The sequence below is a fragment of the Ambystoma mexicanum genome, chromosome 2q (genome assembly GCF_040938575.1).
Source record: "Ambystoma mexicanum isolate Mex_15411 chromosome 2q, UKY_AmexF1_1, whole genome shotgun sequence".
NCBI lineage: Eukaryota > Metazoa > Chordata > Amphibia > Caudata > Ambystomatidae > Ambystoma > Ambystoma mexicanum.
In genome coordinates this window covers 443,448,010-443,467,617 of record NC_090924.1, presented here as the reverse complement: position 1 = coordinate 443,467,617, position 19,608 = coordinate 443,448,010, and the positions used below count along the sequence as shown (strand labels likewise).

General features: G+C 46.5%; 1 protein-coding gene across 2 annotated transcripts in view; it reads left to right on the top strand.

Moving 5' to 3' along the window:
* ZWINT (ZW10 interacting kinetochore protein) overlaps positions 1 to 19,608 on the top strand; it is a 199,167-nt gene that overhangs the window by 126,063 nt on the left and 53,496 nt on the right. For both annotated transcript variants that reach the window (XM_069647510.1, XM_069647511.1), the window contains exons 8-9: positions 11,420 to 11,559; positions 13,678 to 13,837. In XM_069647510.1, coding sequence (XP_069503611.1) covers positions 11,420 to 11,559; positions 13,678 to 13,837 — 300 coding nt within the window. The remainder of the gene's footprint in view (positions 1 to 11,419; positions 11,560 to 13,677; positions 13,838 to 19,608) is intronic.

Genomic DNA, 19,608 nt, shown 5'->3' with positions numbered 1-19,608 from the left:
CTCCCACTTTTCTTACCTCATTCACTCCCAAGCCTCTCATTCTCGTCGTATCTTTCAAACCCTCTCTAGTCTCCTCTCCCCCTCCTGACCTCTCTTCTACATCCCCTCTCTCCATCCGACTTTACTATCTTCTCTGAAAAAATCTTTTCTCTTCGCCAAAAAAATCTCTCCTTCTTACTCCCACCTCCCTCCCTCGCACTCCCCCTCGGCTTGCATGTCTGAATTTTCTCTCATCTCTCCTTCTGATGTTTCTCTCCTCCTAACCAACTCCCACCCTACCACCCCCCTTCCTATCCCTACCCTTCATATTGCCAAGGTTTATCCCCTCTTATTCCCTATTTAACCTCCTTCTTCAACACTTGTCTCTCCACGGCCACCTTTCCTACAGCCTTCAAGCATGCCACTATTATCCCTATCCTTAAAAAGCCTTCTACTAATCTCCTTCTTACATCTAATTTACACCCAATCTCACTTCTACCTTTTCTCTCTAAACTACCTGAACGACTAGCCTATTCTCAACTTTTGACCTTTATCTCTAACCACTCTCTGCTTCCTCCCTCTCAATCTGGCTTTCGCCCCAAACACTCCACTGAATCTGCTCTTACCTGTGTCCTTAACTCCCACCTTACCACTCGCTGTGCTAAGCAATCCTCTATCCTCATCCTCCTTGACCTCACCGCTGCTTTTGATACTGTCGATCACCCCTTACTTCTCAATACTCTTTCTTCCTTTGGCCTCCAAGGCTCAGTCCTTCACTGGCTCTCCTCTTACCTTTCACACCGCTCATTCGCCATCTCTTGGAGCGAAAGCACCTCCTACACCTTCCCTCTGGACTACAGCGTTCCCCAAAGCCCCGTCCTCTGACCCTTCTTATTCTCTCTCTATACTTCACTTCTCGCTCCTCTCATCTCATCATTCGGTATTTCTCACCATTTCTACGCTGATGACACTCCGCTCTTCCTCTCCTTTTCTTCCTTCTCTCCTGACCTACATCTAAATCTCTCCTCCTGTCTCACCGCCATTAAAAATTGGATGTCCTCTTACTATCTCTCTCTGAATACTGACAGGGCTGACGTCTTATTCTTCCCTTCTAACACAATTCCCTCTCCCTCTATTCATTTCCCCCTTCTAATCTCCAGATTCCCTCTCATGCCTGGAATCTAGGAATCTACTTTGAATCATCCCTGTCCTTTACTCACCATATGTCCCTTACGTCTCGCTCTTGTCGCTACCACCTCTTCAATATCTGTAAAGCCTGTTCTTCTCTCACCTTCCATTCTACCAAGCTCTTAATCTCCTCCCTTATCTTTTCTCGCCTTTTCTACTGTTGTTCTCTCTTTTTCGCTCTCCCTGCCTCCCATCTCGCCCCCCTTAAATCCCTCTACCACTCTGCCATCCGTACCCTCTGTCTTCTCTCTTCCCATGATTCCATCTCCAACTCAATTTCCAACCTAGGCTGGCTTCCTTTCCATTCCCATCTTAAATTTCACTTCCTTTGCCTTGTCTTTAAATCTCTTTATGACCTTGCCCCTCGTTACCTCTCCTTTCTTCTCTCATTCTATACCCTCTCTCGCTCCCTTTGTTCTGCTGATCTCTTCTTACTTTACGCCCCCCCACCACCTTGTGCCTCCTCTTGTTTCCGCTCCTTTCAGCTTCTTGCCCCCCTACATTGTAACTCCCTTCCTTTCACTATCTGCTCTACTTCCACCTATTCCTCCTTCCGTTCCTCCTTGAAAGCACTCCTTCTCCACTCCCCTCCCTGTGACACCTGTTCCCTCTCCTTCCAATGCCCTCTTCCCTGTTCCTTTGTCTTCCCTGTCTCCCCATGATCTCCAGCCTACTACTCCCTACACTCTCTCCCTTTTCTCCTTCACTGCCCCCCCATTCTTCTTCCTCCTCAAATGAAAATTGTTCGACATGCTGTTTTTCCTGGTTTGTCTCATATGAACTGTTATTGCTTCTATGTTCCATGTTTAATGTGCATGTGTTGTTAAACTGTAAAGCGCTTTCAATTAAAGTGCTATATAAACAATAAAATACAAATACAACGAAGTCCATTTATGCCTGCATGTGGCGTAAATGTTTGTTGTGGTATGGAGAGAGGAACCCGGATCTGTTATCCTGTCCTTGGATTTTCTGCTTTCTTTGCTCCAGGCGGTCCTACAGATTAGCACTGTAAATGGTTACCTCACTGCTATGTGTTCAAGAGTTCCCCAGAAAAGGGCTTGTTTTTCGCAATCCCGTTATGCAGTTATTGTAGGTTTTGTGTAAACCGTTTCCTCCCTACTTGTTTGTGGTTCCAGCGTGGCATTTGAATTTAGTTTGGATATTTCTCATGGGTGCTCTGTTTGAGCTCCTTCATTCCTGTTCTGTTCGATTGCTCACCCTTAACGTGATTTTCCTGGTTGCCATCACTTACGCGAGACGGGTTAGTGAGCTCCAGGCGTCTGTTTTACCTCTGTATTTGTTTTTTTCCAAAGAGAAGTGGACTTTGAGAGTGAGGCCCTCCTTTCTGCCGAAGGTGGTCTTGGACTTCCATCTCTCTCTCTCAGGAGTACCATCTTGCTGTGTTCTTCCCTCCACCTCACCCTTCCAAGGCAGATGAACAATTTCATCGACTGGACTCGGTACAGGCCCTTAAGTACTATGCATCTCGTACTAGAGCAGTTAGGAAAGATGAGCAGCTTTATGTTGGTTACGTTGGTGCTCATGCTGGCACAGCTGTGACCAAATAGACCCTGTCCAGGTGGATTATTTTCTGCATCTCAAAATGTTACAATCTGGCTGCGAAAGATGTGCCTGAGGGTCTCGGGGTTCATTCTACGAGAGAAGTGCCTGCCACCTCTGCTCTGCAGAGGGGAGTCCCTGTCCTGGACATTTGCCACGTGGCAACATGGGCATCTCTGCTCACTTTCACTAAGCATTACTGCTTGGATTCCCTTGCGAGCCAGGGTACCGTTTTGGTAGGTCTGTTCTCCAGAGTTTTCTGGTTTAGCTAATGTCCTTGCTTTCCTTCCTCCTCCTACTTTTGGAGTCTATCATAGATGAGGAATCCGTGGCTGGAAGAAATCCATTAAGCTAACAAATTACTTATCTCTCGGTAATGTTCTTTCTGGTGGATGTTCCTGCCATGGATACCTCACCGCCCTCCCTACCTGCCCCTCTTGTGGGAAGCTAGTACGCTATCGGTTCTACAATCCCTCAGCATCAGAATGCTGGGGAAAAAGGGTGGGACAGAGGTCATTGTTCGTGGTGCCGCTACTTATACTGGCCCCAATGTAATTTCCGGTGTGGAGCGCATAGAGGTGTCGGACAAACCAGACGCAGAGCCGCACAGCACACCCCTGGCGGCAGGAAGGTTTCCAGAGAACATCTGCGGTGGGATATGGATATCATAGATGAGGAAGCCATTGCAGGAACATCCATCAGAAAGAACATTACCGCAAGGTAAGTCATTTTTTCATTGGCAACTACTCTGGGATTAAAAGGGCTGGGTTTCGAGGGGTGCTAGAAGCAATTCATCTCCTGCTTGTAGGACTGGTTACCTGGACACCAAGTGCTACAAGGAGCTACTTTTGGCTACCCAGGTCAACTGATGCGGACCAAACTTACTTATATGACAATAGCGTTAATTGACAATCAATAAATGAGCATTAAGATAAATCTGACATTTAAAGCATAAGGGGTTAGCAATAATGGACAAAATGATTTGTTTCCATCTTACATCGAAGTTAGATTTGTGGAAGGCTGTGTACTAGCTCCTTGTTCCCCAGTGGTAGCTCCTGCTCACTGGTCCTTTCCAGATACCAATAAGCAATAAGGAAGCAGGATATAACACAAAACAGGAGCTAAAAGCAGCTCCTGTTTTGTGTTATATCCTGCTTCCTCACCTCCTTGCTCATCTGTGTAGATTCATCCTGTGTGGCTGTGATGTCATGGAATGGACAGCACATGCTGATGCAGCAGCCTAGAATGTTATGCCTTGAGCTTGGTTCCGCCCAGGGAGTTAGAGAGACATGAAGCCTGTATGGTGGAAGCCTGTGGGCTCTCCCTGCAATACTTAAGATCCTGCTGCCAGCTCCTGTAACAAATGCCATACCTGTATCTTATGTGCATGCAACTTAAACTAACCTAAGGACTCACCATGCTACCTCGAGGCCTGGCGACTGGGAACTTCGGGCGAACCCAGAAGAACAGGTACCTGAGAGTAGGAGAGAGGTATGAGGCAACTGCTGCAGGGGGTGCAGAGTGCAGGATTAAGAAACTGAGGAAGAGGGAGACCCACTGCCCCCAAGGAGACAGTCCTACCACCCAGGGCCAGGTGACACACCCAGGGCCAGGTGATGCAACCACGGGGCCTCCCCCGGAGAAGAAAAGGCTGTCTGTGGAAGGACATACTTGCCCAAATGTAGGTGTCCCGAGGAGAAAGAAAAAGGCCCGGGGAAGGAGAATTTGTGTTGCGAGATGGCTAATACCTCCCTGGAGGAACTGCAGTGTAATGTGGATTGTGAATGCCTCCATGGAATAACTGCATATTGGGGGATGGAGGATGTCCCCTTGGAGTTGTGGGGAAAGGAAGAATGCTGATTCCTTACATAATGTCTATCCTTTACGAGGTGCTCAATAGTTCACTACCAGTGCCATTCCAATATAAGCTTAAGAAAAGAAAAGAAAAGGACACAGAGCCCATGTCAGGTGCTACAGAGGTTTTACTGATGTGAAAAAGTGCTTTATTAAGCTTACCGGCTTGTGAGGAGAAAGCACAGGAACACAAGAGCATGTTTCTGCGCTTGCAGTTGTTGTTGTATGGTGCCCTGAGCAGGAGGGCACCGCTGACTGTTAGGGATGTAACGGTATACCGTTAAAGATACCGTGAACCACTTAATTGAACAATAATAACCGTCACATTGTTTATACCGGTATACCTTTTATACCGTTAAGTGTGCTTTTCAATCTAATTTGCGCAGTCTTGGTCTTGCACTGTTGGATGTGCCGTCTGCAAAGTCGTTTCAGTTGGAGCAGTTTTTAATGCCATTCCATAAACCAACGTGCCTGACACAAAATCAATATGTTAGCAATAGGAAGAATAAATACAGTGCCAAGAAGGAAAAAGGTTTACTTTTGGTTGGCGGCTTTGGGGTTTATATATTTATAATGGATAATGTTTGCTAAACATATGACAATGGGGGATTTCCCTGGCTCTATCATTGAATTTACATATAAGTCACACTGCGAAATTCACTAATCTCTGTGGGTATTACCTGCTGCCATACCAAAGGGTAACATGTCTGTGATTACTGAACACCTTTTGGCCCGCAAGTAAACTAAAGGCTGTAACGTAATGTGTGTGTGTGTGTACAAGCGTATACTACCATCAGCCTCCATTGATCTGTGGCATGTAGGTTATCAAGATGGCAACATGTTCATCTTCACCAGTAGCCAGTGGGGGAGCTAATAGCCTAAATGACCACTTAAGAAAAGCTATTCAGTTTGCTTTGCCAGTCGCAGCAGGGCTCCCCACCCTCCTCTCCACACGTGTGTTTGTGTTTGGTGGAAGCAAGGGGTGGCATTTCAGTAGAAAGTATGCTGAAAAGCCCAATTCTGGCCCTGGGTGCATGGTTTTGTTTGTGTTGATAAATCTGACAATTTATGACTGTTTAGAAAATATTTAAGATTGGTTAACTCCACCTGCTATATCGCGATAACCATGATATACCGTCATTTGGCGAAAAGGTTATCGTACCGTCATAAAACTAATAGTGACACCCCTACTGACCGTTGCACCGAGAACCCTGATCCCCCGCTGCGGTCTGGCTGTAAATGGTGATGTCATATTGATGGTGTCTGTGTTGGTGGAGGAAAGAATGTGGAATCATTCTCAGTTCATTCCTTTTTCGCCTCTGAAATGACCCCAGCAGCGTGCCTAGCGTGATGACCTCAAGGCCACCACCGGTCTGCGAGAAACAAAAGGAAGCTTAAGTTTTATTGCTTACACAAAGTTATTCAAATTAGTCCATTTGAATTGCTGGGGAATGTCGTCTTTTTCATGGTCTCAGGAGTCGGACCATTTGTGTCCTCTGTATCTGCATCATATAGAGCAGTGTTGCAGGAGTGGAAAATTGAATCTGAAGTCATTGAACCTCTAATGCAGTGAGGCATAGTCTAATGATGTTTTTAACCCCATATTATGACTATACGCAAACCTTACAGAGATTAATGTATTTAATCGTTTTCAGATTTAGGGGTTACACGTGTACACAGAGGTGCAACCTGCATTTTGCTTACATGTTGGATGGTACACCTGAATAATGAGTACATGCATGGATGTTTGTGAAGTCGGAGCGTTGCCTTTGAATTTGGTTGTGGAAGGAAACATTGCTTACCAGTTATAAAATCAAAGGAATGCTAATTTGATATATGCATTTAGTTATAACAAGCTGGATGAATTTTCGTGTTATGTTGCATGGAAGCAAAAACGACTAGTAGGCTTAAACATTTAGTAATTTCAAGGCATTGATGAAATCCAGGCCCTAACATATTCTGAGGAATTTTTAGCGTTTGGCTGCACACCCATGCAGCAATTGACTTTTAGTAAAATCAATGCAGTCTCTAATGTGTTTAGGATGTGTTTAAATGATCACACAAAAATGTGTTATGCTCTGCATGTGTTAACATTCAACTGTTATGCGTGGAGTGTGGCATAGCTTGTGGTCATTGGGAATAAGATTGGTGGTGGGGTCATGGCAGATTAGAAATACTTGTGGTGTCAGGAGTGGGACATCACTGCACTGGTCAGGAGACATGTCATCACTAGATTGAGAAGTTGTTTTGTCATAGTCTGGAGAGATACAATTGGGCAACGTCTATAGAGCGCCCTAAACCCTTAGCTAGCTGGGCGCACAACATGACAAGAATACTTAGAGCTTGGTTACAGGTATAGACCGGTACAGAGAATACTTACAAGCAAGTTACAGATGTTCATGGGTAGGCAAGACATGGAAACTGACAGCTGAAGTCATTAGTTTAGTGGTTAAGGCGTAGCCAGGTACGGGTGTTACGTCTGAAACTCTAGTAAGACTGATCCCTTCTGAGCTCAACTGGTAGTGCGTTTTATTGCTGGGCAGCTTTTACAGGGAAGCTGTTGCCTCCTGTTTTGTTTAGTCGGAATCTGGGTATTTGGAGGCAATGGGAGTTGGCCGTCCTAGTTGGTCGTGCAGAAGATTTTCTAATTATTCTTTCTTTTAGGTATGGGGGGGCTGCGTTGTTGAGGCATTTGAAGGTTAATGAAACAGTTTGAAAGAGGCTCCTATAGCTAATTTTCAACCAGTTATGGTTTCTCCTGGCATTGGATATGTGCTCTCTAGTAGGGAGGTTCAGGGTTGTTCTGCGCGCATTATTTTGAAATGTTTGTAGTTTGTTGATGTATTTATTGGCTCCTACATACAGTGTGTTGCAGTAGTGCAATTTTGATAGGATGAGGGCATTGGCTAAGATAATGCAGCTTGCTAGTGAGAGGAAGGGTCTGCATGCTCTAATAAGTTTGACAGTGTAGGCAGTTGATGAGGCCACAGAGTTTACCCGTTTTTTTAGGGATAGCATGGAATCCAGATAGAAGCCAAGAGTCTTCACTTCTTTGGCAACTGTGATTATGTTGCCATCAATGTTGAAGGCGCTATAGTTAGTGTCAAGTATTTTTAGATTGTTGGCTGAGCCAAGGATCAGAATCTCCGTTTTATCGTCATTCAGGTAGAGGCCATGGGTTGCCATCCATGCCTGAATGAGGATGTCAATTTTGTTTACTAAGGCTGTATCTGAGGTGAAATTGCCCAAAAGGGGAATGAGGATCTGGGTGTCATCTGCATAATTTGTGTAGGTGACACCCAGTTTGTTCAATTTGTCAAATAGAGGCTTAGTAAAGATATTATACATAGTTGGTGAGAAACATGAGCCCTGGGGGACTCCACATGTTGTTTGAATTGGGTTTGCAGATGCTTAAGTGGAGAAGACTTGCATGCTTCTGTTGTCTAGAAAGTACTGGACCCAGGCTATAGCTTCACTTGAAAAGTAGGCAGCCGATGCTAGGTGTTTGCATAATACTGCATGGTCCACCAGGTCGAATGTTGCCGACAGATCAAGGAGGAGCAGTATAGCTGTATTTCCTTTGTCGCTAAACTCATCGATTTGAGCTTTAAGGTCTATTAATGCTGTCCCCGTGCCGTGCTGGGGTCTGAACCCCGATTGGCGGGAGCCTTAAAGTTGGTTGGTTTCAAGGTACCTCTGAATTTGTAGATGGGCCACTCTATCTATTATCTTCAGGAGGAATCGGAACGTTGTGATGGGCCTGTAGTTTGTGGGGATGGAGGAGTCTAAGGTTTGTTTTTTGAGAATGGGTAGAACCCAAGATTCTTTTAAGCTACTTGGGACTGTGTTGGATGAAAAGGAGGCGTTGGTAAGTTTAGAGATAAAGGGGGCTAAATCTCTGGCTAGATCCTTAATTATTTGGGCCAGGCAGTTGTCGCCTTTGCAGTTTGACGGCTTTAGGGAAGCAATCATTTTTTCAGTTTCCTGAATGGAGACTTTAGTGAATCTAAATGGAGCTAGGTTAGGCTTGTGAATGGGAGTGGTGGTAGTAGTTGGTGTTTCAACAAGGGGAAGAGAGGCTTTTTTTTACTGCAATTTTAGTTTGCACTGTTTTTATTTTATTTGTTAGGGCATATTAAATGCTAGTGCACCATTGCTTGTCTTTAGGTACGTTATCCAGTGGAGGTATGGCCAATTCTAATTCTCGCAGGATCACAAATAATTCCTTGGTATTGGAACCTGCTTTGGATATTCTTTCATTGTAGACTTCTTTTTTGGTTTGGATAATTTCTTTGCTGTAGTTGTTGGCACAGAGTTTTAGTTTATTTTCTTCCGTTGGGGAGTGTTGCCATATGGTTTCTAATTTCCCTTTTTCCAGTCTAGGTTCTTTTAGGTGAGGGGTGAACCAGGTGTTGAGGTGAAGTCTGTTCACTCTTGCGTGCCTTGAGTGGGGCAATGGTATCTTGTGTGTGTGTGTGTGTGTGTGTGTGTGTGTGTGTGTGTGTGTGTGAGAGTGTGAAGGCATGCATCAGTGAGGACAAAGTAAGGCCTCATGGGGAGAGCGTCGGGAAGGACCCAGTAAGACACCACTCAGAATGTTTTGGTGTTGCAGCAGATGTCAGGAGGGCACTGCCAGGCCACCATTGTATTATTGTGTAGGCATGCGTAAGGAAGGATGCTGTAAGGCCTCACAGGGCGTTCCTCAGGAGGACGCTGTAAAGCCCTTCAGCAAAGTGTTTGTGTTTTGGAATGTGTCAGGAAGACACTGCGAAGCCACGGTTATGATATGGCATTTATAATGTGCCTATACACAAGTGTTTCAAGGCGCAACGAGGCAAGGGAGGGGAACAGAGGGAAGACGCAACGATCCTACTAGGCCAGGTGTCATTCAGATCACGCGAGTGCATGGGAAGGGGAGGGGGAGAAGTGCAGGGTGGGAAGTGGGAAGAAGTGCAGGGTGGGAAGTAGGAGAGGACAGTGCGGTACATGGGATAAGAAAATAATAACAATAGGTAAGTACGGCCAGAAGGTGGCAAGGGTAAGGGCAGACAACAAGTGCTGGTAGTGGGACTGTAGGGATACAGAAACAGTCCCCAAGTGTGGGGTTGCCAGGAGGGCAGTGCAGGAGTGTGACTGTCGAAGGAGGCGACCTGGGCCCGAGATCAGAGGGCGGCTAGGCAACCAGTGCAAAGTCTGTGTCAGTCAGGAAGTCAGCAAGGGAGAGGAGAAAAAGCAGAGGCAAAGAGAAAGGTTTTGAGGTTGCGGAACCGAAGATCATCTGCCACCAACTCGTTGCTTGGAGAAGCGACTGAGCCTGAGGGAGTTTGAGGCAAATGAGCAAAGAGCTTGAGAAGGAAGGTATTTAGGGAGGGAGTTGAAGGTATTGAGGCCTCAGGCCCCAGAAGGCCTTGTGGACAATGCAGATGGTTGTATCGTAGTGTAGGCCTGCGTCAGGGAAGATGCTGTAAGGCCTCACAGAGCATGTCAGGAGAATGCTGTAAGGTCCCACGGCAAAGTGATTGTGTTTTGGAAAGTGTCGGGAGGGCACTGCGAAGCCACCATGCGCTTTGGTAGTGAGTTGAGTTCTCAGACGTCTGGTCCACGGTCATCTCACATGGAAATCGAGAGGATCGCTGAGGTGCTCTTTGTCATTTTGGTTTAGGCTCCGGATGTGTGGTTCACGGTTGCTTTCAATGGTAAGGGAAGCATTTGCGAACACCTGTGAGTTAGATCGGACGTGCGGTACACAGTGATGGTAAGCGATGTAATTTACCGACCCACTCATGAGTTGATTTTCTTTCAATATCTGATGCTGATCAACAGCTCAGCCTGCTGCATCCCTTTGTGGTTGAGCACTGTCCTTGGTCAGCCCGGTGACCGGTTTCACCTCCCCATCTGGTCCTCGGTAGTGTGTGGTGCAATAGCAGTTTGGTTCTTGCCTGGCCAGCAGCTCTGAGCATAGGGTGTTGACAGTCTGGCAGACTTTTGTTGGGTTTGTCACCCCCAGATCACTGTGATTGTGACGGAGTGGTAGATTTCTTTCGCACATGTGTGTTGACAGCAACACTCCGCTCTAGCGTGTTAGTCCGGTATGTCTGGTTTTGGTTTTCCATTCGCCCTTCAGAAATCTGTGCATCTAGCAGTCCGATGTCTTGGTGTTTTTCAGGAAGGAGCGGGAGGTTGTTTCGTGCCTGTGTTTCTCCCCTCTTGTTCTTCCCATGTGTTATCTTATGCAGATCTTTCCTGCATGTTGGTTGGCTAAAGAGAGAAGGTGCGTTGTGTGTGTTTCCCCCTGCTTGTTTGGTGTTTGCAGAGTCTGCCTTGTTGTTTAATGGAAGGAGGTGTGTTATATCCTGCTTCCTCTCCTCCTGGCTCATCTGTGTAGATTCATCCTGTGTGGCTGTGATGTCATGGAATGCACAGCACATGCTGATGCAGCAGCCTGGAATGTTATGCCTTGAGCTTGGTTGGGCTCTGCCTGTTATACTTAAGATCCTCCTACCAGCTCCATACTTCCATCTTATGTGCGTGCAACTTAATAAACTAACCTAAGGACTCCCCATGCTGCCTCCTGAACCTACACTATAATACTTATCCAATCTGAATGTTGATACAAGCAAGGGACAGTGCTGTCGGGTGTGATTATCTTCTTTCCTTATTGAAAAATTCAATCACTTGCCATTTCACTTTGCTTAGACACTTTGCTGTATGCAACCCATTTGGAAGAGGATGATCAGTTTGCCACTGAGTGTTCTGTTGAAGAAGGCTGGCTTAAAACGTTTGTATTCTTTCTCTATTTAATCAAGATCTCTGACTTTAGTCCCTCTTTTTTTTTTAGACTGACAGTGCGTTCGTCATACCTGCTGATGTCCTACTGGAGGAGCAAAACACAGCTGCCAAGATGGCCATCTTGGAGATCCAAAATGCCTACCGGAGCCAGGCCAGGCTTCTCCAGGAGCTGGAGGAAATGAAATCCAAGTCAGAATGCTTCACACATACGGTTTTTCTTATCCCACTTTCTCCTGTATGCTATTGCACCCGGTAAAAGTCAGGAAGCCATTGCCACAAGCTGAAGTCGTCAGACCGTCTCCAGGTAGCATGTTGAAGGTACCCTGTAGTCTGTCAACTGGTGATGTGCAGAAAGTGCACTTTGGTAACGCACTGAGGGTATGACGTGGCAATATACTGAAGGTACGCTGTGGTTGTCTCCTGCTTGAGACATGCCGCACTCTGCTGCCTAGTAGTACGTTGGACCTATAACAAAGGCTGTTTACAAATTGGAGGTTGAGGGTAATGTTGCAATGGAAGAGTAAGAACATCCTAGCATGAAAGGGAGCATTAACATGGGCCTGCTGTTTGTGAAAAAATAGCACCCTCCGTGCTGCTATCCCTGCCCAACTTTAAGAAAATGTCACGGGTGAGCAAACTAACATACTCTTGATAAGGGGAGGGGTGATGCCATTACAAACAGGCTATCTGTGCCTGAGGAGCAGATGTCTGGTTTCATTGGTAGCTTCTAGCTTCAGAATTTTAATGTTACTGCTCGGAGGTCTCCTGCTGCTCTCTACTGTGCGTTATAATCTGTTGTCCTTATGCAGCATTTATCTATTGAGAACATCTCACCATACAAACATTTGTAGTGGTATGAATTATTTAATAAATGATCCCTGTTTAATATTAATTTCCTTTAACACAGTTATCAATACGCATTTGGAAATTTGCATGTTTGTATTGCGGTTTATATTTGTCTATTAAATACGAGTTAGTACTGTATGTGGATAGTGAGATCCGAAACACTACTGTAAAACAAGCATTGGTAACGCCAACTGTTTGGGCTTTTGTGTAGACATGTGAAAGTGGCAGGTATTAACTGGCCGTTGATGGTAGCCTGTGCAAAAAGCTGTGAGTAGCTGGACATCTAATATCAGTGCCTGGCAAATGCCCAACACTTACCCACAAGCCAAAATTGTTGGCTTAGCCAATACTTGTTTTTAACATGACTTTAGTGAAGGACACTTATAGTGCTTATAAAGCGAGTGGCTAAAGACAGACCTAGTTTAGGCATTTTTATCACACCAGTTGCGTGTTTACAGCTCCAATTAAGTTATTAACTCTTGGAATACAGCTTTTAAAAAACACTGGCAGGCACGTCAGTGCAAGGTTTGATAGTAAGGCTTGAATAAAGCGAGCTGAAGGAGTTTGGAACTGTTTGGGAATGGTCATAGGGATTAGCATGTCCATGGGCAGTCAATGGGTGGACAAATAGCCAAACAACACCTTCAAGCTTTGTGTCCTTCCTCATACGGGCTGCTTAGTCGAGCCTTGCCTGCCACCTAAGTCCTAGAATGGCAATATGCACACACGCATCTCCTAAACTAAGCCCCCTAGAACTCTATAACGACATCGACTACGGTCACCAAGGGCGTTCAACCAAGGGAAAGCGCATTGAGGCCACACAAGTGGGGAAAGGGCGCTATATAAATAATAAAATACAATATGCCATTTCATCCTATCTGTACGGTAATGCAATAGTTTCGCTAGCAGGTGTCCTTGCCACCCAAAAGCCCAAACGAATAAGCATCCAAAGTAATGTTTTTACACCCAAGTGATTGAGACATTAATTATGCATGTTTCTGTAATCTTTTTGATGTTTAGATGTGTCATTTGTGTATAATGCGATTGAAAACAGATTCTCTCATTGTCTAAGACTATATATAATGACAGATTTGTTCTGTAGTTTGAATCAAGTGTTTTTCGTCTTGTGTGTGCACCCATACGTCACATGAGTTTCTGGGTACCCAATAGTTTCCAATTCGACTTGGATCTTTGGCATGTTACTACTCCTGCATCCACCATCGTGTGTTTTCTTCTCAAGTGTACCTTGCACACCTTAAACCCCGCAGATCCAGATATTTTTTTTGCCCTGTGAGGTATCCGGGTGTCTCCATCGTTCCCCCCCCCCCTTCCCACCAAGATCTATACCAGACACGTTGAGATGCACCTCTTTGATCTCGGCAGGGCTAGCCCTCTGCTGTCTTTCTTGCAGAAAGGGATGTAAGCGATTTTATCAGCATTGCTATTTCTTCCTCTTTGAAGGTTCCCAATTGACTGGCGCCCGAAAGAAAGGAAGCTGCTGTACCTGAAAGGCAGTACTGTGTGCGTCTTGCTGATCGAGCCCGGATATCCAAGCAGCGGAAGGATCCAGTTGCTCGCTCTCCAGGGATACAAAGGCTCCATGGACATTTGTCTCTTGAAGGTAAAGCCCAGTCCATTCTGCTTTTTAGTCCTGATGTATTGACCTATCAAATTTGGAAAAATGTATTTCATGAAGATTGAGAAGATAGTCACGTACTACTTTTCTCTAGCATTGTAATTTTTTTCTCTTAGAATTTAATCTCCACAATTGGATCTGAGGACACCTTTTTGTTGGACACCTTTAAAGGCACTGTGAGTCTTCAACTCCAACAAGACGCCATTCTCTCAAATTCCGAGCTCTTATGAGAGATTCCCAGTTTTGTTTCGTAGGGAAATGTTTTTCAAATTTCTTCTCTCCTTATGGGATGTTTTATGGCGGTTTTATTTTTTAGAATGATTATTTTATGCTTATTTTTTGTTTTTTTTGTGTGTCCTTTATTGGTTTTTATTTCATTCAGTGGATTGTCATTTTGTTCTTACATTGACAGCGCAACTTGCTGTTTGTATCAAGAGACCTAGCTGTTTTCTGATGTGCTTTTTCGATCTTCAACCTATTGAATAGTAATTCTTGCTGTTCAGTTCAGATAGTTACAAATGGATACCCTTGGTGCTCTGGCGAGCCAGAAGGAGGCAGACTCAGTGAGGGCAAGTTGACTGTGTTTATTTAAGTTATAGATATAAAATATCCATATTGCTTTGAGCGTCTTCCCTACCTATGAAACTAAACTACGGGTGCTCGTCAGCCCTTTAAAAGAAAAATTTCCTTCATCAAAATCGATTTTCTATCTAGCCCTATCACTATAGAAAATACCCTAAATAACCAGAATCCTGTTGCTGTTTTAAAGGTATCACTGTTTCTGCACGTCGCCAAGATTCATTACTCTGGTTTCTATGGCTCCCGTAACCCACGTTATACTTTGTTTCTCTTTGTTCCACTCGTCTCTCCTTTTCCTGATGTCTGTCTTGGTGTCGAATCTGCTCCATGAGGAGGGTGTGTCTACAGGGTATCTTTCACATGCCTGATTCTCTCTTCGGGCTGTGAGTGCTGCTCCAACAGCTCTGACATTACTCTCTGCTTCTCTTCTCCATGTGGGTGCCACTCCGACAGACCCTTTCTGCTAGCAGTTCTGGTAGCCTTCTTGTCTTGGCACGGACTCCAGGCTTCTCTGCCCCACGGGATTCTGATGTCTGCATTCGTTTGCAGGCGCACAGCCCACCATGGACTCAGTGTGGTCACGTCACCAGTGGAGACAGCTTTCCTGTTGTCTCTTCATCGGTTTGTCCACTGCTCGGGTTGCCAGTCCTCCGGTGTCCTGTCCTTCATTCTCTGCGTCGTTCATGTGCGTTCCGGCCGTTTTGCTGTACTGCACGGCTCCACACCTCCAGGACGGTGTGTTGTCAGATGCTCACCTCTGCGTAGTATATACTCTCTTCTCGTTGGGGTTCCTCATCCTTTTATGTTTGCTACCCTGTATCCGGCGAGAGGTGTCCCGTTTGTCTTTGTTCCTTGACTGCAATCCAGCATTACTTAGAGCCAATGAATAAGAAACAATGTCACAGTTGCTTGGCTCAGTATACTTGCCGCCGTATTTCAAAGGGCCGTTTAATTCTTCTTTAGCTTTTGAGTTCAAATGGAATCCAGTAATATCTAAAGGCAAATAGATTGTAGCAATACCACTTTTTGATGGATGCAAACCAGAAGTAATATTATTTGTTTGACAAAAAACAGAAGTAGTCTCTTTTCAATTCCCATATATACACAAATTGCATTCTTGATAGGGAGTTCCTTATAGGAATGGGAGTCCTTGTCGCCTAGAGCGGAGTCGCACCCAGTGAGGTCCCCCTTTCCCAGACCCATAGGGCGGGTCTTGCTTAGTTGGCTCAGCTCCCCAGCCTCAAAGGGGGTGGCTCCCCCCTGGGGAGAAGGGACGAGTACCCTGGATTTGTCATAGTATTCAGTCATACACTCCATAGGCGAGAACTAGCTTTGTCAGGGGATGCTCATTATAGAGCAAGAGAGCAATTGGGGTATTCGAAGGGATTGTGTCCTCCGACGTATTCCTCATCTTAGATATCTCCTTCCAGCTCTGCTGGCCTCGGAAAATCTTTTCTCTCTCTAGAGGGCGCTGCGCGTCGACGTCCTCCGAGTCGATGTCCCTCGACAGCCGCCGTATCGACGTCGACGTCATCCTGCCTATAAAGGCCGCGCGCAGCGTCCGTTGCTCAGTTCCGTTTTTCCGCGCTTACTCAGTGCCTCGGAATACCGTTGCTCAGTTCTTAGTCAGATTAATCCTATTTACCTCGAGTCATTCGATCTGTACTCTATGGCTTCCTCGTCGGAACCGACAACTCCTCGATCCGGCTTCAAAAAATGCCGAGATTGTGGGAAAAAGATGTCGTTGACTGACCCTCACAGAGTTTGTCTGTGGTGTTTGGGAGCTGAACACCATTGTTCGGAATGCGAGGACTGTATGTCCATGACAGCTAAGGCCCTGAAGGAGCGTAGGGGGAAGCTGGAGAAAGGTAAGACTTTTAAAGCTTCTTCTTCGTCGACGAAGTCGAGACACTCGTCTCCTCGTCACCATTCGCGCTCCAGGTCTCGGAGTGGGTCTCATCACTCCTCGAGATCGAAGCACTCGAAGAGGAGACGTCGAAGATCCCCTTCTCCGTCTTCCTCTTCCTCTGTTTCGCCAAAAAGAATCCCTTGCCCCACGAAACATAGTTCCCGGGCTGAATGGGAGGAATTCCGCAAAAATATGATGAGCGTCTTCGAGAAAGCGGCCTCGACCCCCTCGAAGACTGCCGAGAGCGATGCTCTGGTCGAAAGACCCGAAGGTCAAAAACGCCGCGAGTCACAGTACCCGGCAAAGGAAACCTCTCGAGTGCGTCTCGAACCCTCGAGTAGGATTATGACCTCCAAACCTTACTCGAAGGTTCCGTCGACGCCGTTGACGAGGGTTCCGTCGACGCCGAGGTCGATGTCTTCGACGCCGTTGTCGAAGGGACCTTCGACACATGGGTCTGTCGACTCGACGCCAGCTTCGACACCGCCGTCGACGCCAAGAAAACTCACGGTTACGACACACCCAGTGACTATCCCCAGGTCCTTGACGTCGATGGCTTCGAGATTGTCGAGTAGAATTCCAATTCTGTCGAGGTCTTCGAGGCCTCCGCCTTTGTTTTCGACGCCACGCTCGAAGCCTTCGGCGTCGACATCGACGTTTTCGAGACCGATAATGACAAGTTCGGCACCCTCTGCCTTGGAAATGGGATTTACTCCTTTTATGAGTTCAGAACAATTGAGAACTATGTCCTCAATTTTGGAAGAGGGTGAATTGTCTGAACAGGAAGACACATTTGAGTTGCAGGGACCTGTAACCCCAATTAGAGAGGAATTTTCCTCTGAAGAACGTAGGTTAAAGGATCTTCATGATTCCTTACATGAGGCAAGTGGGTTAGACACTTCCCCTGAGGTGGAGTTTGCTAGGCCAGACCCAGGGGAGCATGCTGAAACCCCCTATAGAGCCTTAATGGCCAGGATCACAGAGTTCATGGGGTGGTCTGCACCTTCACAATCTTTCCAACAAGATGACCTCACGGATATTCTTGACAAAGGCCCACAGGAGGATCCTGTGGTGCCTTTTCATAAAGCTCTTCAGAGGAAGATCATGACAAACTGGGAAACCCCAGATGTAGTACCAGCCGTAAATAAAAAACTGTCTACAAAGTACAGGGTATCTTCTACAGACCCGGAGTTTTTGTCTAAACATCCATCCCCAGAAAGTCTGGTGGTACAGGCAGCATCCTCTACCGATGTCAAGACGGCTTATCCTACCGTCCCACAGGACAGGGACGATAAAAAATATGATGCTATGGCAAAGAAAGTCTTTTCAGCATGTAGCATGGCGTTAAAATCTGTTAATGCTACTTGCACCCTTGCTAGGTTCAGCCATACACTTTGGGAGTGTGCTTTTACAGCGGCTGACTGCATCCTGGAGGGAGAAGAAAGGGATGCGTTCCTGAATATTATACAGGACGGTAAAGACGCTATGTGCAAATCCCTCCAGACGGGCGTTGATTCGGCTGACAGTATCAGCAGAGCAATGGCGGCAAGTACATCAACCAGGAGATTCGCTTGGTTGAGAAAGTCTGGTTTTGCCCCAGATGTGCAAGCCAGGCTCTTGAACATGCAATTCGATGGCTCTTCTTTGTTCGGGAAAAAGGCGGATGACAGTTTAGAGAAACTGCAAACTTCAAAAGCAGCAGCAAAATCCCTAGGAGCTGCAATCCGTCAGACTCCTTTTCGTCCCACAGGAACCTCTGCGAGGGGCAAGTCCTTTCGCTTCTACTCCGCATTCGGAAGAGGTAGAGGACGACCGGCTCAAAGGGGACAAAGAAGAACTACCCGAGGTGGACGGGGTAGATATTCAAAAGCCGCAGCAACAGCAGGTGCCTCTTTACCATCGGCATCTGCATCAGCCGCCCCAAAACCACTCTGAGGACTTCCCTCACAGGACACCTGTAGGAGGCAGGTTGACTCAACATCTGGCGGTATGGCAGGCTATCACGTCAGATGCTTGGGCATTGGAAACAGTTGCCCAAGGTTACTGCCTGCCTTTCCTACGTATACCTCAGAGTCATCCACCGGGGATCAGCTCTCAGAAAGCTCCAGATCCGCTCCTCTTGCAGGAAATTTTAGACCTGCTAGAGAAAGGTGCCATAGAACCGGTACCTGTAGCGGAGAGGAACAAGTGCTGGTACTCCCCTTACTTTCTCATTCCAAAGAAAGACGGAGGACTGAGACCCATCTTGGACTTGCGAGAATTGAACAAATTCCTCAGAAAAGACAAATTCAAGATGGTCACTCTTTCTGGTTGGTATCTCTGGACCTTCAGGACGGTTATTTCCTTGTGCCTATCCATCTCAAACACAGGAAATACCTGAGGTTCGCAATTGGCAACTCTCACTATCAATTTCGAGTGCTGCCATTTGGGCTGACCTCCGCCCCGAGGGTCTTCACCAAGTTAATGTCGGTAGTGGCTGCAAGTCTAAGGAGGGAAGGGATTCACGTCTACCCCTACCTGGACGATTGGTTGATCAGGGCTGTTTCTCCGGAACAAGCTCAGATCCAGCTAAATCACATGTGCCACTTCCTTCACAGACTGGGCATCTCCCGCAATTTAAAGAAGTCACAAATGATACCATCGCAGAGACTCCAGTTCATAGGAGCGATCCTGGACACTTCCCTGGGAAAAGCCTCGCCACCAGAGCTGAGGGCTCAAGATATTCTACAGATGGTTACCAAGTTCCAACATGCCCAACGTCTCCCAGCCTTCGACTTTTTGAGGTTGCTAGGCCTCATGGCATCCTGCATTTTCCTAGTGCCAGAGGCTCGCCTGAGAATGAGATCCCTCCAGTGGGCACTGAGGACTCAGTGGTCACAATTCTCAGGGAGAATGACAGATTTTCTTCAGGTTCCCGGCAGGGTGGCTCGAGACCTTCAGTGGTGGGCCTGTCAGGAGAACATTCTGAAAGGAGAACAGTTTTGGCAACCCTGGCCGGAGATAACAGTAGTCACGGATGCCTCACTCACGGGGTGGGGAGCCCACGCCAACGACTTGACCATCAGCGGTCGTTGGTCTCCATCGGAGTCCAGACTACACATCAACCTGTTAGAGCTGAGAGCCATCAGACTTGCGCTGAAGGCGTTCCTGCCAGCTGTACAAGGGAAGAACGTCCTGATAATGACGGACAACACGGTGGCCATGCATTACCTCAACAAAAGAGGAGGCGTAGGATCACTACCCCTGTGCAGAGAGGCGATGCAGCTCT